General features: G+C 31.3%; 2 protein-coding genes across 2 annotated transcripts; one reads left to right on the forward strand and one right to left on the reverse strand.

Annotated features, from left to right (window-relative positions):
* Nucleotides 1-1,578: 1,578 nt before the first annotated feature.
* On the forward strand, nucleotides 1,579-5,089 carry LOC110624577 (serine carboxypeptidase-like 40). Its single transcript, XM_021769774.2, has 7 exons — nucleotides 1,579-2,011; nucleotides 2,961-3,068; nucleotides 3,165-3,439; nucleotides 3,851-4,111; nucleotides 4,204-4,415; nucleotides 4,555-4,660; nucleotides 4,772-5,089. The coding sequence occupies exons 1-7, from the start codon at nucleotides 1,630-1,632 to the stop codon at nucleotides 4,928-4,930; spliced, it is 1,503 nt and encodes a 500-aa protein (XP_021625466.1). The 5' UTR covers nucleotides 1,579-1,629; the 3' UTR covers nucleotides 4,931-5,089.
* Nucleotides 5,090-9,564: 4,475 nt separating this feature from the next.
* Nucleotides 9,565-15,316, reverse strand: LOC110624689 (putative disease resistance RPP13-like protein 1). The gene is made up of 4 exons (XM_021769932.2): nucleotides 15,124-15,316; nucleotides 14,915-14,979; nucleotides 10,264-14,689; nucleotides 9,565-10,032 (listed from the first exon to the last, which is right to left on the reverse strand). Exon 3 carries the CDS (start codon nucleotides 14,649-14,651, stop codon nucleotides 10,320-10,322), a length of 4,332 nt encoding a protein of 1,443 aa, XP_021625624.1. The 5' UTR covers nucleotides 14,652-14,689; nucleotides 14,915-14,979; nucleotides 15,124-15,316; the 3' UTR covers nucleotides 9,565-10,032; nucleotides 10,264-10,319.
* Between the last annotated feature and the right edge of the window lie 1,449 nt (nucleotides 15,317-16,765).

Consider the following 16,765-nt stretch of genomic DNA (forward strand, 5'->3'; position numbering starts at 1 on the left):
TATGCAAACTTTTTAACGTATATTATTTCTCTTCTAAAAAATTTAAGTTTACATTTTTTAATTTCAGCGTGATTTGAATATAAAAAGTTGTAAAAATAAAATACAATTTCAGTATTATTAAATTAAAAATTTTATTTAAATTTTTTTTGCCTTTTTTATAATAAAATAAATATTTGCATTAAAATTTAACAAAGGGCATTTAATGAGACGAAATAAATAATTAATATTAAAAGTTTCAACAAAAAAAATAAAAATTATACTGTAGATCAATAAATAGATTTTCTTTTTGACTTCTCTAACGGTTTTTCTCACTAATAAAAACCTCTCCACCGTTCTTCTAGAATTTGACTAATATATTACTACTTTTTAATATAAATTCACATCATATATTCATATAGATTAATGTAATGCTTTTTTGTTTTTTTTCTTAAATTCAAGTGGCACAAAATATAGTTTATTGATGTTTTGAGATTTAAAAAAAAATAATAAAATTAATTTGTAAAAATTACGTATCTCTTTATTCTCCTCTTCTTTATCCTATAATGACACATAATCGCTATCTAATAGTGTCATTCATCTTTATCATATAGTTTTATATGTACGAACGTATTTTTTATCTATTTTTATCAAGCGGACATTTAATTTTATTTCGACCCACATGCTAATAGATCGTGGTTTCAGACCATGAGTTAGTTCAATATGCTTTAATCACGAACTGGATGATATACTGATAAAATCTTATTTAAAGGATTTTAATAAATTTTGAGTTTATTTTTTTTTACCTCTGGTCAAATATCAAAAGTCTGGTAGTCATCACCTATAATTAATATATTATTTAAATTTTTTTTATAAAATAGTATATTTTAATTTAATTTATTAAATAAAAATTAAATTATATTCGTATCAAATTACTCTATTAAAAAATAAAATATATATTTTTTTAAATGGTAAAAAATAAAATCATCAACTTTATCTAAAAGACAGCGCGTCGGAACGGTTGTAATTTGAAAATATGAAAATTAACATAATAAATTATAAATGAATCACAATATTAACTACTTAATATGCATGTGCTACTAATTGACCAATCATTCTCTAAAATACTCCTCACATGGCATAACATGATTGGTCTGCCAAAAAACCTGTTTTTTCATAAATTTCTGTGTGAACTGTTTTATAAATATTCATTCTCTAAATCCAACCCATTAACGATTCTTAAATATTTTTCCATTTATTTTCGCCTAAATATACTCTCATATAAACCATAAATATTCTCTGTATACACACTCATACTAAAATTTCTAGACCCAAGGATCCTTCGTCCTTCCTTGGTTTCTTGATGGATCAATGCTGAAATCCTGATAGCAAATTAAATAAAATTATTAATTAATTACGTGAGTTTACTCATTTTTATTTTATAATTTATAATTTAATTTATATTAGGATAATAATTTATGATATAATTTTATTAACAATGAATTTTCTTTTCATGTGAAATTGTATTTGTAGTAGAATACTGATCTGAGGGCATTATCGACATTCTGAAAAAAATTTCCCTGTATAAAAATCCCACACCTGTTTCTCCTCTCAGGGTGGCTGCATATTATTATTTGGGAGCGTTCATTTACAATGAGAAACAACTCTCTTTCACTTCTCGCTTCTTTTCTCATTATTCTCTCAAATTTTCTCGTCGAAATCCACGGAAACAAACAATCAGAAGCACTTGGAAAACTTTACAATGCAAAGTTCAGAGGTAATTCCGGCATAGATGTTAGTCTTTTTCAGGGAATTCACCATGTAAATGAATCAAGAATTCATCCCCAGGATGGTTTGAAAGAAAACGATAGAATCCAGAATCTTCCTGGACAACCACATGTAAGGTTTTCTCAGTACGGCGGTTATATTACCGTCGATAAATCGGACGGCAGAGCTTTCTACTACTATTTTGCTGAGGCTGATCATCCTTCTAAATCTAAAGAGTCTTTGCCTCTACTTCTCTGGCTCAATGGAGGTAATCTTTCTTTCAATTCTGTTTTTTCATTGTAGGCGATGAACTGATAGAGTTCATCTGTAGGGATTGAGTCCCTTCATTGATAGGACTTTTTTGGTGGTTTCTTTGAGTGAAAGAAGGTATACTATGCCCTAAAAAATCTCAAAGAAATACCTTATCTAACATTTTTAATCATTTTCTGGGCTTTTTATCTTTATTTATTTTTAAATTTTTTTTTTAGAAATTGCACATTCAGATATTCCTGGCAATAATGAAACTCACTAGAGTCCAATACTTTTGCATGATAATTCCTTTTCCATAGGCTGGAACTAATAATTATTAAAAGAATTAGTGTATTTTTTCATCACATAATAATAATAAAATTATTGGTTATATACAGTTTTTTTTAAAATAAATATTATATAATGACTCATCAACAAAAAAGATATAAGCAAAGCAACCACTCTGGATTTCTCTCTACCTAAAATAATAATAAAATATAAAATTAAATCCAACACCCACATGGCCAATTGTGTACTATGCCACCTGCTTGCGGGTTACAATCCCAGGCTTCACTCCTATATTGAAGATTTTTCGGCGTTCATTTTGTAACCGTCCATATTCCAAAACTAATAAACTATCTCTGCTTAATTTAATCATGTGCAGATTATTATTATTATTATTATTATTATTATTATATGATTGCTGCCTTGTAATATTTATATTTACTATTTTTAATTAATTTCCTAGAAATATAAATCAGGATCAAGATGATTTGACTTGATGAGATATGTTTATTAATGAAGGAGATTTGAATTATTGTTTTTTTCCTCATTATTGTGCATACTTCTATCCATAGCATGTGATGTATATTATCTATTGTTGGAATTTTGTCTATTTATTTCGTTTTTATGCTGATATTTCGTAATTTTCTTCCCTTTTTTTTAATTTTTGTTTTCTATTTTTATAGGTCCTGGTTGTTCATCTTTGGGGTATGGTGCATTTCAAGAATTGGGACCATTTCGAGTATACAGTGATGGCAAAACACTTTACAGAAACAGATTCTCATGGAATTATGGTACTTGATTAATTACATTAACTCTTCTCTATTACATATTCAATTAACACTTAACCATTTATGTTAATTATAATTTTTTTCCTCATCTTTTTTCAGCCGCAAATGTTTTGTTCCTTGAGTCGCCGGCCGGAGTAGGTTTTTCGTATTCGAATGTGACAGCAGATTATGGTAAGAATGGAGACAAGAAAACAGCTGAGGATAATTATGTGTTCTTGTTAAATTGGCTGGAGAGATTTCCTGAATACAAAGGAAGAGATTTCTATATTTCTGGGGAAAGCTATGCAGGGCATTATGTGCCTCAACTTGCACATACCATTCTCTCCCATAACAAAATTGCTAATAAGACACTTATCAACCTCAAAGGAATTCTAGTAAGCTTCTTTATATATCTTTCTTTCAATTAATAATTAGAAAATTGGATTCTTACACCACATTATTATTGCATTTGAGACACATCAATGTCATTTGCTTAAATTTCAAGTTGAAGAAATGATTAAAACTTGGAATTTAAAGAGTATTGTGGGCTCACTTTTCAACTTTCATTACTTCTTTGTCTTCATTTTTCACTCTAAGCATCATTACTTCATTAATTTCATCATAGTTAGGCATCTTGCACCATTACTTGCTTTGGTCAATGGACTCCACCATGTGAATTAAATTATGTGTTATGATTCACATGTCACACCTTGAATTGGGTTTATACAAGAATTTTTCTGTAATGAGAATTTATAATTCAAATGGTCAATATTATATCGTATTAAGCTTATGTGAAAAATTTCCAGATTGGGAATGCAGTGATCAATGATGAAACTGATACTCTTGGGATGTATGACTACTTTGGTTCTCATGCCCTAATTTCTTATGAGGCTATCCAAAAAATAAGGGAAAGTTGTGATTTCTCACCCAATACCACTACTCAGTCTGAAGCATGCAATTCAGTTGATGGTCAAATAAACAAGGCTCTTTCTTATATTAACATATACAGCATCTATGCCCCGTCCTGCTTCAGTACCAATACCACAGCCAAACCCAAGAGAGCTTCTGTAAGTATAAGAAAAATAATACGTATAACACATGCAAGATTACCTTAATTAATGTGCTAATCCATGAGTAACTATTGTTCAATTGTGTGCAGTTGGTGGATTTTGATCCATGCACTGACTATTACGTGTATGCTTATCTGAATCGACCCGAGGTTCAAGAAGCCATGCATGCCAATGTAACAAAACTTGACCATGACTGGGAACCATGCAGCGACGTTATCACAAAATGGTCAGATAGCCCTGCAACAGTCATTCCACTTCTTAAAGAGTTCATGGCTAATGGACTTCGTGTGTGGATATTTAGGTAAAAATAATTATAACTATAATTCTTATTTTTGTCTTGCCATAATTCTTCCAAGTTTTTTATTTGATCAGTTAATTTGATTTAGTTTCCAAGTTTTTTATTTGATCAGTTAATTTGATTTGGTTCGATATAAATGCAGCGGTGATACTGATGGAAGAGTACCTATTACTTCAACTGAGTACTCCGTTGCTACAATGAAACTTGACATCAAAACTGAATGGCATCCTTGGTATCTCAAAGGAGAGGTAGATAAATTACTTTCTTCATTATCAATTTTATATTAAATTTTTTTCTTAATTCATCTATTTTTGTAATAAAAATGTAGAAAAATGAGATTTTTGATCTGGGTATTTTAGGTTGGAGGGTACACACAGGTTTACAAGGGAGATTTGACATTAGCTACAGTGAGAGGGGCAGGGCATCAAGTTCCAAGCTATCAGCCATTGAGAGCACTTTCATTGATCAAGCACTTCTTGGATGGCACATCTCTTCCTGATACTACTAGATATAATTAGATTTGTTTCTAATTTTATTCAGATTTGGAATTGGCTTAATTAGTTAATTTGCTTAGATTTAGAAATTAAATTTGGTTTTATTAGTTGTCCAGATACTATTTTAATTCTGCAATTAATTTATTCCTATAAATTAAAAGGAAAGCAAATTAATTTGTTGTTTAGACCAAATCTATTGATTTGCTTCTATTTATTCTCTTTTTGTTCCAATTTTAGAAACCCCAAGTAATAATTTCATTCTAATCCTACTATCAGAATGCATGTGGCCTAATTCTGAATCTCTATTTTTTAATCAAAATTAAGATCCGTAAATTCTCAGAAAATATTTTTTTTATATATATATTTTTCGTATTAGTAACATTTAATGTAAATATTTTTGTTCTTAAAAGAAAACTTAAGTTATTCTATAAAGCTGACTGCATTTTTTAGATTTTAAGTTTTTTATTAACACCATTACATTTTTTATGCATCAATTTATTAGTATTTATTATGTTAATATTACAATCAAATAATAAAATATAAATTATTTTGTTAAAGATATTTTCCACATATATTATTTTTCTCAAACCAATGGATCTAAGAACTCAATATTAGTGGAATGCATCATTCGTATCATTTCCTAAATTAAAGCTAATCGTTTAGCAAACTTTGATGGCTACAATGAAATGACTAGCAATATATATTTTCAAACAATGGGGAAATTAAAATTTGAAAAATGTGACTTAAAATGGGAACCCTAATTTCATGTGGGAAATCTTCATGACAAGACATAAAAGACAATTTGATTGCTTGCAAGCACTCCAATTTCCTTTGTTGGAGAATTAGGGCATTATCATAAGGGCACGCTTGCATTTGCTGACTGGTAATTTATCTAATTAAAATCAAATACTAAATCAAGGTTTTATTATAGATAATCACTAGCTAGCTAGCTTTCACATTCACTCTTATAATGGTAATCTTGATGCATGCGTACGTAGTGGTCATCAATTTGGTGCTTCATTAGTGGCCATATTTGACCTATAGCCTTCATTTAAAAAAAAAAAAAATGGTGCCATAATTTTATTCAAAGTCATAATATAAGATATAAAATAAATTTTTTATTTATTCGAATTTAATTGTATCATAATTTTATAATTAATTGAGATTAAATTTATCATACGATACATTTCATCATATTTAAATATGGACTTTTAAAACGAAGAAGTAAGTATAACTTGTACGTAAATTTAATTATTTTACTATAAAAATTAGATAGGTTTGATTTTTAGGTGAAGATTGTGAAGGTTGTAGGTTTGATTTTTAGGTGAAGATTGTGAAGGTTGTGTGATATAATGAGTAAATACATTGTCCAAAAAGGGGAAAAAAAAAAAAAAACACAGATTTGCCCATCCCTCCAAGAAAATCACCAGCAAAAACTGAGCTGTGAAATATAATTTTTGAAAGGCAATAGCTTTATTAATCTAAATTTTATTTTTAGGGTTAAATAATTAAACTTGTTGTCTCTCCTAAAGTATCACCTATATAAACACCTCAGACAACTTGTATAAATCCACAGACCAAAACCCTAAAACTTCACAAACCATGGAAAAAAAACCCATGTTTTCTTTCTCATTATTTCAAGCTTTGTAGCTCAAATCCATGGAAGCAAAGAAGGTGATTGATATGAGCCAAGAAGATGATCGCATTACAAATGTAAATCTGTATGGGCTAGAGATTCTAAAGAAAATGATAGGATTGAGAGTTTGCCTGGGCAACCTAGGGTTGCATTTGAACAATATGGTGGTTATATTACTGTGGATAAATCTTAATTAGCTATATTTTCCTAATTATCAAGGGTTTAAATCTTAATTAGCTATATTTTAATTTTTTTTTAGCTGATTGGGTTTTCGACTAAAGTTCAAACTTTAAACCTTGTGTCTGAAAACTTATTGATCTATGTGAAATGCAGATGGGGAATGCTCTGATCAATAATGAAAAAGATAATCTAGGGATGTATGACTACTTTGGAAATCATGCTTTAATTTCACCAGAAACACTTTAGAAAATCCATCACTACTGTAATTTCTCACCTGATTTTATGAACAAGCCGTCGAGAGATTGCAATTTAGCCACTGACAAAGCCTACAACGACACTGCTGATCTATAGGCCCTTATGCCTCAATGAAACTCTCACAGCCAAGCCCAAGAAGGCTTCGGTAATTTTTAACCAAAACCCATTAATTTCCTGAAAACAACTTTTTCTGCCGGCATAAATTTTGTGATAGATTATGTAATTTGGCTGGCTTTGCAGTTGGCAAAGTTTGATCCATGCAGTGATTATTATGTGTATGCATATTTGAATAATCCTGAGGTGCAAGAGGCCAATGTCACTAAGCTTGATCATGATTGGGAACCCTGCAGTGATGTCTTGAATGGCTGGAAAGATAGCCCATCAACCATTATCCCCTTGCTTCAGGAATTCATGGAAAACAGACAAAGAGTCTAGGTTAAAGGTAAATTTCAAACAAAAATACTTATTTAGATCATAATCATAGTATAAATATATAGTGAAATTCACATAAAATTTCATATATTTATACTACGCGTCGTGGTATAAATATATAGTGAAATTCACATAAAATTTCATATATTTATATTACGCGTCTATGTAGGTCCAGTTTAAATAAAATATGTAGATAGTTAACATTTAAATTATTTTCAAATTTATTAGAAAAGTGATATATTTTAATTTTTTTTAATATATTCTTGCAAGCATTGTAGCTGAAAAAATAAGCAAAGAAACTGAAAATTGCATGGTGTTTTGCTGTGTTTTCTTCAGGTTGATGGGTACTCACAGGTGTATAAAGGGGACTTGACATTTGTTAGTGTAAGAGGTGGTGGACATGAAGTGCCTTCTTATCAGCCCTCAAAGGTCACTTTCTTTGATTACACACTTCCTCTCTGGGACACCCCTCCCAAAGGGTAGCTCATCTTAGTGCCCATTTGCCATTCTGGGGCTTCTACACTGCATGCATCTGTGATTGAATATTTGCATATTGTTCATGAAAAATATTGGAAATATTGTCAATAATTTGGTTTTTTAATCTTTTATTTGCATATTTGTAATTATTTTATTTCATGAAAAATAATTTGTATATGAAAGAAAATATTTTTCCCATATTATTTATTTTTAATTATTTGATGGGAAAGTTAAACGGTAAAGAATGCTAAATAAGATTTATATATAAAAAATTTAATAGGATTAATAAGAAAAGTTTATTAAAAATTGAAATTGTTTTTAAACAACAATATTTTTATTATTTGAAATGTAAATAATTTCTTTTTTAAATAAAAAATTTAGATTAATTCGATAAATTTCTTACAATTTATGAGTGAAATATATTGTTCCGAATTCAATAATTACTCATTTTACAATGTTATAAAATACATTTTACTAATAATTTATATTTTAGCATTATTATAAAATTATAAAATTATAATTGATTAGTTACAAATATTTAATACATTTTAATTGAATTTAAATGAAACATTAATATTATTTTAAACTAAAAATATATATTTATCGTCGAATTTGGCTTAGTTTGGTAATTGAAAAATATTATTTACTTCTTAAAATCAAATTTAAATCTTCCCTAGTTTCTTTTTAAAAAAATTATACTAAATATATATTTATATCTATATATTATTTTTAATCATATTAAATATTTAAATTAAAATATAAATTAAAATTTTAACAATTAAACATGAATGATCTCAAAAATTAAGAATGAATTCATTCAGAATTCTACAGAACAAAACGACAATAGCATCATTACTTTCTAAAAATTCAAATTATAGTGAACAAATTTAGAATGTAATAAGCAATAAATGTAACAATTTTTTTTTCTCTTTTTATGAATAATTGATGATATAGCTAATATTTATTTAATTATCATAATTTTTACAAAAATTTTAATTAAAATTTTAAGTGAATTAATTTTAAATATATATGAAAAAAATTATTATTAATAAACTTCCTCTCAATAAGATTCCATCTAATTATTACACACATTTTCATCCCGACAAATGAATTAACAAAGGTTGTTATGGGAAATTATTTGTTTGTGAAAAAAATATTTTATTTTATCAATAATATTTTTATAAAAAATATTTGAAAAAATTAGTTTCTATTCTTTAATTTAATGTTGAAAGTAAAAAATGATAAATTTATTTATAATATCATTAATAAAATTCACGGATTTAAAAATGATTTTTTTAAAAAAAATTCATTATTAATTTATCGATTAGTGAATGCCAACAGATTACTTTGTTTTTTTTTTTTTTTCTTTCTTCTTTATTTTCTATTTACACAAATCAGAGAAAATATAAGAAAAAATTATCCTAAAGATAATAGATTAGCTATAGAAAATTTTGCATCAACATTTTCTTTTTTCTATTTTCCTTCCAACAATATATAATTAAATATGAACTCAATTGAATTTTTATAACTATAATAATTAAAAATATAATTATCCAATCAAATTAAATTTTTAATCTTTTTTAAAATCATTCCCGAAACGTCTAGAATTATCTACATAAATAGTGTCAAAACCCAACGAGTTTAGTAGTTAAATGTACGAATAACAAAGGGTAGACTATACAGCACAAAGGTATTTCTCTCATTTCCTCATTATTACATTCAAAAGAAATTTTTTTTTTATAAAAAAAAAATTGTGGAAATATAAACATCACTGATGCAAATGAAAAGGGAAAAGTCATATATACATGTTTTCTGCTAAAAGTTCTGTATTAGTTCATTCCACTGACCTTTAAGCATGTTGATTCAAGAAGAGAAATGACAGATTAAGTTGCAGCTTCTTTCTCAATTCTGAGAGTTGCAGAATTTATCGCCATGAATGCAGATGGTCCAGAAACAACAATTACTGCAAATCTAGATTGGGATTTTTCTAATGAAACTCGACAGAATGGGGAAGCTTTCCAAGGAGAAGATATGCACAGCTGTTTCATTGCAAGGAATGGCTTGATGGCCTCTATAGTTTTGTGCAGGCAGAGGACGATCCTTTCTGAAGTTCATCCCCGGATTTAGCATGTCTCCATCCAGATCCCTAGGCAAAGAACAAAGAAAGGAAATTAAGGAAAAAAAAAAGGTTTGTGGATTATAGAATATGAAAACACAAACTACAAGGATCAAGTATAAATTAAAATGTGTTTACTATCAGCTTCTTGTTTTCTTTCATCCTATATGTAGACTTTGCAATTTCAACATAAATGGCGAAGGGGATTAAATAAATGAAATTTTATTAATAAAGATACTTCTGCATAAGAACTAGGCATACCTAAGTGAAATAAGAACCAGCTTCTTTGCCAGGATACATAACCTCATCTGTAGATATCAGTTCATCACGTCTTCACCGTCCATCTCCACGCATGGGATGTGAGCTATCATAGGCCATAGTACACCTTTCTCCTTATTGCATCGTTTCTTCAGAAGTGGGCAGTCCCTGATACTGAATCTTCCAAGTGTGGCAGTTAGGCCTTCCTTCGGTAAGGACCAAAGTTTCGGACAAGCAACAATCTCTAGCTCTTCTAGAGAGGTAAGACTTTGGAGCTGCATGGATAGGGATTCTAGACATGGAAGTCTACCAATCCAAACAGAAATGAGAGAGGGAGGGAGCACACATTTGTCATCAGGAAAGCAAACTGCACTTGATAAACATCCACCAGAAATGCTAAAATCTCTAAGTCGAGATAAACTGTGCAAGTTCCACTCTGATGTAGGGCCATCAAAATTTTCACAATCCCACAACTCAAGGGATATTAAGTTTGGGGGAAAATCACCTCTTAGAAATGACGTAGCACCTGGACAGCCAGAAATTGTAAGCTCCTGAAGAGATGTGATGTCTCGCATCCAAGTAGGTAAAGACTTGAGATTGACACAATCATAGATACTCAATGTTCTTAGATTGGGAAGGAACAAGGTCGTTTCTGGAAAGGACACTAGGCTAGAACAATTGCTTATATTTAAATCAGTGAGATTTATAAGGCTGTGAGGACTCTCAGGGAGGATTGTTATAAATTTACAATTGCAGATACTAACATATTCAAGAGAGGTACTTTCATGCATCATTCTTCCTGAAAGCGACTCCAATTGCATGCAATCCCAAATCTTAAGTTGCTTAAGTTGAATGCCTAATTTGCCTGCTGGAAAAGATGCTAGAGATGGACAGCCAACGATCTCCAACTGCTCTAGATGGGACAAGTCATTAGGGCTATTATCATTGTGCATCAATCCCTCAGGTAGACACTTTAGATTCGTACAGTACCGAATTTTTAGCATTTTCAATGTAGTAGGTAGCCTGCCTCTTGGAAAGTATTCGAGCAAAGGACAGTCTTCGATCTCCAAGTCTTCCAGAAGACACTTGTTACTTTGGCAGCTAAACATCATTATATCACGGGGCAGAGACTCTAGAGCACGGCAATTCCTAAGCACAAGCTGTCTGAGTGTGGACCAAAGTCTTGATTGTGGAGCGGCAGACGCATCTTTTATGCATGATTCCCAACGTGAATCCCTGAAGGGCATGACACTGCCCAGACTGTTTGACAATCGCTCTTCACTATTGCAGCCTAGAAATTCCAAATTATCAAGACGAGGACACATTGCCTGATCTTTCTCTGCCAATGACACAAATTGGGGACAGTCCTCAATTACCAACCGTTCAAGACCCATAACCTTTTCTAATCCAATTCCCTCAGTGCCAAAATTCATTAACTTCGTGCAATTTGAAATCACCAGAACTTTAGGTGCTCTCAGAGTCAGAGACCTTATAAACAAGTCCTGCATATTTGTGAGATCTGACATGTTCTGGATCCTCAATGACGTTATGGAGGTGCTGTCAACCATGTTCCTGAATACTACCTTACTGCATTCTTCTAAATGCAGCTCCTGAAGGGACGGAAGGCTTATTAGTGAATCTTCCAGTATTGGGCATTTGCATATTGTGAGCTTCACAAGGGAAGGAAGGCAGCAGTGTAATTTTCCAACCAACTTGGGACAATTTAACAAATAGAGCTTATGGAGACGAGGAAATATATCTCCAGCTCCTTTGTCAACTCCAGTAGAAGGCAACCACTTTTCCCATTCCTTCATATTCTCAAATTTCAAAGTCTCCAAAGATGGAAAAAGTTTTGCAGGAGAGCCATCCCCATAAAACTCATGACCCACTGTCTTCACAGCATCCATGCCCTCTACATGTAAATTCCTAAGTAATGGTAGTCTACCAAGGGGTGGCAATGACGTACAATTTCTACAGCAACAGAGTTTTAGGTGCACTATTTTAGCAAATGATGGATCACCTATCCAAGAAGGGAATTTTGTACCACCATAAAAGGAAATTTTAAGCTCTTTAAGACTTGTATGAGGTTGCAGCAACTTGAGAACTTGCGTTTCATGTTCTTTATTTCGAAGATCACCAACGCTTCTGCTCCATTCCAATTCTAACTCAGTAAGATAGTGCTTATTCCTTAAATTAGCATCAAAAGCCTGACAAAAATCAATCACATTATGCAAGTCTAGAATGGAAAGTCTCCCTTCAAGATTATTTAACTCTTTCAATTCTCTAATCCCACAACCATTGTCTTTCCCAACAATGAACTTAGACAATTTCCAAAGACCAATCAAATTTCCTATTCCCGGTGGCATCACATTCAAGTTAAAAGTATCCGTAACATCTAGATGACAAAGGTTGATTAGATCTCCAATGTTTTGGGGCAACCTACAGAGCTCCCTGCACCCAAATAATATCAAGATCTGTAGATTTAAGAGAGTGGTCACAGATTCAGGTAACTGTTCGATTTTACTACAAGACAAATTAAGGTATCGTAAGTGCTTCAAACCACTGATTGAATTTGGTAACCTACTAATACAATAACCACTAAGCGATAGTACCCTTAAGCATCTCAATTTTGAAATTGCTTCATATAAGACAGTATCACTTAAATAGCAACAAGCAGCCCAGGATGATGGATGAGTTGGCAATGCAATTAAAGTACGTAAATGCTTCTGTTTAACCAAGTCTTTGAACCTGTTCCAAATCTCATATGTATGACGATTGAATGATACATGGCGAGTCTTTTCAGCGACTGAATAGTGCTTGTTACCCTCCAGCTTATCATTTAAACTAACACATGTTTCTCCAGCAGCATATTGAGCCAGATCACTAATGAGATCATGCATTACAAACTGTGGTTCTGTGCTGCTTGATCGTTGAAAAAATGACCGTGATAATAATTCATTAAAACAAGAATACAAGTCTTTTACTTGCTTGTTTTCTTCTGGCCGAGGAAAAAAACCCTCAGATATCCACAGCAAAACTAGTTCATCCTGGTAGAAACCATAACCCTTTGGAAAGATGGAGCAAAAAGCAAATATTTGTTTCAAATGTGAGGGAAGATGATAGTAGCTCAACCTCAAGGCTGGAATAATGCCGCTTTTGTCTTCCGGTAAATCCCATAACTTACTATTCAATATATTTTCCCATTCATCAAGATTAGGTTTAGTGCGCAAGAGGCCCCCAAGCGTTTTTACAGCCAATGGCAATCCTCTACACCTCTGAACAATTTCCTTACCGATCTCCTTCAGATGTGGATGACTATCAAAGTCCTTTCTTCCTAAGGCATGATTTGCAAACAGAGACAGACAATCATTGAAGGATAGCCCCTCCAAATGGAGGCTTGGAACTGTACGCATAATATCAGCAACACCTTCATTACGAGTTGTGACAATAATTTTACTACTAGGACATCTCACTTTGAAAGTACGGCAAAGTAGAGCCCAAGCTTCATAGTTCTCGTTCCAAACATCATCCAACACTATCAGAAATTTCTTCCCCATCAACCTATCCCTCAGTCTAACTTGAAGCAAATTGAAATCCTTGGCATCAAGACTCTCCAAAGTGATTGCTTCAAGAATTGTTTTTGTAACTCTAGAAACATCAAAATCTTCAGAAACATAGACCCATGCTCGCAAATCAAAAAAGCTCATCACCCTCTCATCATTGTAGACAAGCTGCGCAAGAGTAGTTTTTCCTATTCCCCCCATTCCAATAATGGGAATCACACAAACCCCATTATCCCAATCTTCCCTGCTCAACAACAATTCCACAATCCTGTCTTGGTCCTCTTTCCTACCAAAAACATGCTGTTCATCTAGCAAAGAAGTACTAGGCAATCTTTTAAATGACCCACCACTCCTACTTTGACTGCTATTGGCGCACAGCTCAAGATCATCCTTTTGCTTGACAATTCCTTCCAATCTAGCAGTAATTGTCTTAATTCTAGATTCCCAGTTATAATTGAACGCCAGATTCTTAGGATTCAAAGCAGCACAACAGTTGTGTAAAACAGACCATAACTTGCTTGAGTTTGACTCTTGCTTTTCTCGTAGGTTTTGGCGTAAAACCTCAGTTGAAAACACATCGAGGATGTCCTCCACATCATAAGCTAATTCTCGGAGCTCTTCAAGCCAAAATTTGAGGAGGCGATTGTTTATTAACTTCTCCTCTGCATCATCAAGCACTGCATAAATCTGGTGCAGTATTTTACCCCATTTCTTCAACTCCTTATGAACGTGTGCTTTGCGAGCCAGTTTCAGCAAGTCTGGAGAAGCTAATTTGTGTATTAGGAGGCTGACTGCAGTCGATAGTATCGCCTCTCCCAGAAAGGACATTCTCACCAAAACAGATGTTGGTTGTCTGTCTTATAAATCTAAGAAAAAACAGTACAGATAAGCACATATAATTCACTGTTCAATAGCCCTCCAATACTGCTAATCTAAAAAGAAAGAACAAAGACCAAAGTGAAAAAAGTCGAGATATTTATGATCGTTTCACAACAAATGACTCAAATCCCACAAAATCTCCTCCATCAGAAAAATTCATCATTAATCACAGAAATGCCAAGGAAATAGTTTATAAGGTTAGTGTTATGCACCTGCCACTGGACTTACTTCACTGTTCAATAGCGCTCCAAAATTGAAGTTATAATCTGAATATAAACTGAAAGAACAGAATAAGATCAAAAAGTCAAGAAATTTTTTTATTCTTTTACTACCAAACCCCAAAAGGAACTCCATAAAATGTCCTTAATAAGCAAAATTTCATCAAGCAATCACTATAATCACAGAAATTCCAATGAATTACCGGAGGCTGTTAGGATTATTCACCGGTTGATTGCACAAAGACGTGGCAGGGAGGAAGAGCTTAGATAGCGATGGGAGCTGTCGGTAACGACTATAAGGCGCCCGCTTTTCTGGTCGAGAAGAACTAAAGGCGGTGCCGTATCTTAAAAAACAAGGGATTGTTTGTCTTGTAAGCTAGCGTAGAAGTACAGCAATAAGGAAGGCTTACAAATTATTCTTTTAAAATTTATTATATATTTTATTTCATAATTTTTTAATAATTGTAATAATAAATATATTTATTAATTCAATAAAAGGTAATAAAAAACTCAATTAGATTAAATCACATAAATCCATTCAATTTTTTACCTTTATAAAACTGTCATCAATTTGATTCAGAAATTGCAGTATCTTTTGGAGCAAAAAAATAAATTCATGTAATTTAACATTTTTATTTATTTTAAAAAAATATCTATTTAAAAAATTTAATTAATGAATATTTTCATTAAAAAAAATCATTTTAAGTTTTTTTATAAAGAAAAAATCATTTTTCCACGCATTGATATGTTTATTAAATTTTTATATATAAATTTATTAATAAAATTTATTTTTTTAAATTAAAATTAAATCATAAAAAATAAATTATGTCGACAAAAAAATTTTTTGTAAAAATATTTTAAGCTTTTTATGAGTTTAGGTCTCATAAAATAAATATTATTCGTACCGCATTAATTTCTATTCTCGTTGAATATTTATTCTATGTATAAAAATTTAGACCCATTTAAAAAAAACAGTGCTTAAGTACTGGTTGATTTTTTATGACTTTCTTTTAGTGCAGACATATGTAAATTTTCTTAATTCCAATTAAAATTCAAATTGCAGGAGCATTAGCAACAGTTCTCAAAGGAGAAGGATTGGCTATTTCTCAAGTGGATCTAGCAATGATTCGTTGTTTCCTGCTACTTTTAACGGAAGGCATCAGGAGGAGGACAAAGAAAAGAAGCCTTTCTATGCATGAGAAGGGTATTTTTAGAATTTAAAATATTGCTCTCCTCTTATTGCTATTTAAATGAACTAAATGATTTTTAAATTATATGGATTCAAAATTTAAGAATTTAAATATTTAATTTTATAAAAAGAGAAAATGATCTAAAAATAATTTTAAAATTAAAAATTAAAGTATAATTTATTATATATATATATATTAAAAGAATATTATTTTCACACAATACATTAACATAAAATTTAATATAATTAATTAGAAATTTATTAATTATAATTTGTTAATATCAATGGATAATTATTGGCCCTCGCGTTGCTTGAGCTGAATCAAAACCCACAAAAGTAAATCAGGTCTTAAGTTTAGAATGCCCCTAAACAATGGTTTCGACCTAGACTTCAACATGAATGACAGGCCAGGTCGTCCACGAGCTCAAATTCGATAAAAAGAAAGCCGGCCCGATGATGGGACATGGAGAGAAATGAACATGTCCCATCCTTTCGCAGCTTTGTTCGCATGCACACTAAAAAAAATTAAATGGACGCCTGACATAGGCCTGCTTGACAAAAACATGCGTCACTTAGTAGAAAGACTATTAGGCGCCACTGGCGTGTAAGAAAAAAAAGATAAAAGGAAAGAAGAATTATTCTCGAAGAACCAAGTT

The sequence above is a fragment of the Manihot esculenta genome, chromosome 10, assembly GCF_001659605.2.
Source record: "Manihot esculenta cultivar AM560-2 chromosome 10, M.esculenta_v8, whole genome shotgun sequence".
Taxonomy (NCBI): Eukaryota; Viridiplantae; Streptophyta; class Magnoliopsida; order Malpighiales; family Euphorbiaceae; genus Manihot; species Manihot esculenta.

Bases quoted from the DNA above. Each gene is read 5' to 3' on its own strand.
- LOC110624689 (XM_021769932.2), bottom strand. From the start codon at position 14,651: ATGTCCTTTCTGGGAGAGGCGATACTATCGACTGCAGTCAGCCTCCTA.
- LOC110624577 (XM_021769774.2), top strand. From the start codon at position 1,630: ATGAGAAACAACTCTCTTTCACTTCTCGCTTCTTTTCTCATTATTCTC. The intron at 3,440-3,850 runs GTAAGCTTCTTT...AAAAATTTCCAG, and splicing joins TCAACCTCAAAGGAATTCTA to ATTGGGAATGCAGTGATCAA. The intron at 4,416-4,554 runs GTAAAAATAATT...ATATAAATGCAG, and splicing joins CTTCGTGTGTGGATATTTAG to CGGTGATACTGATGGAAGAG.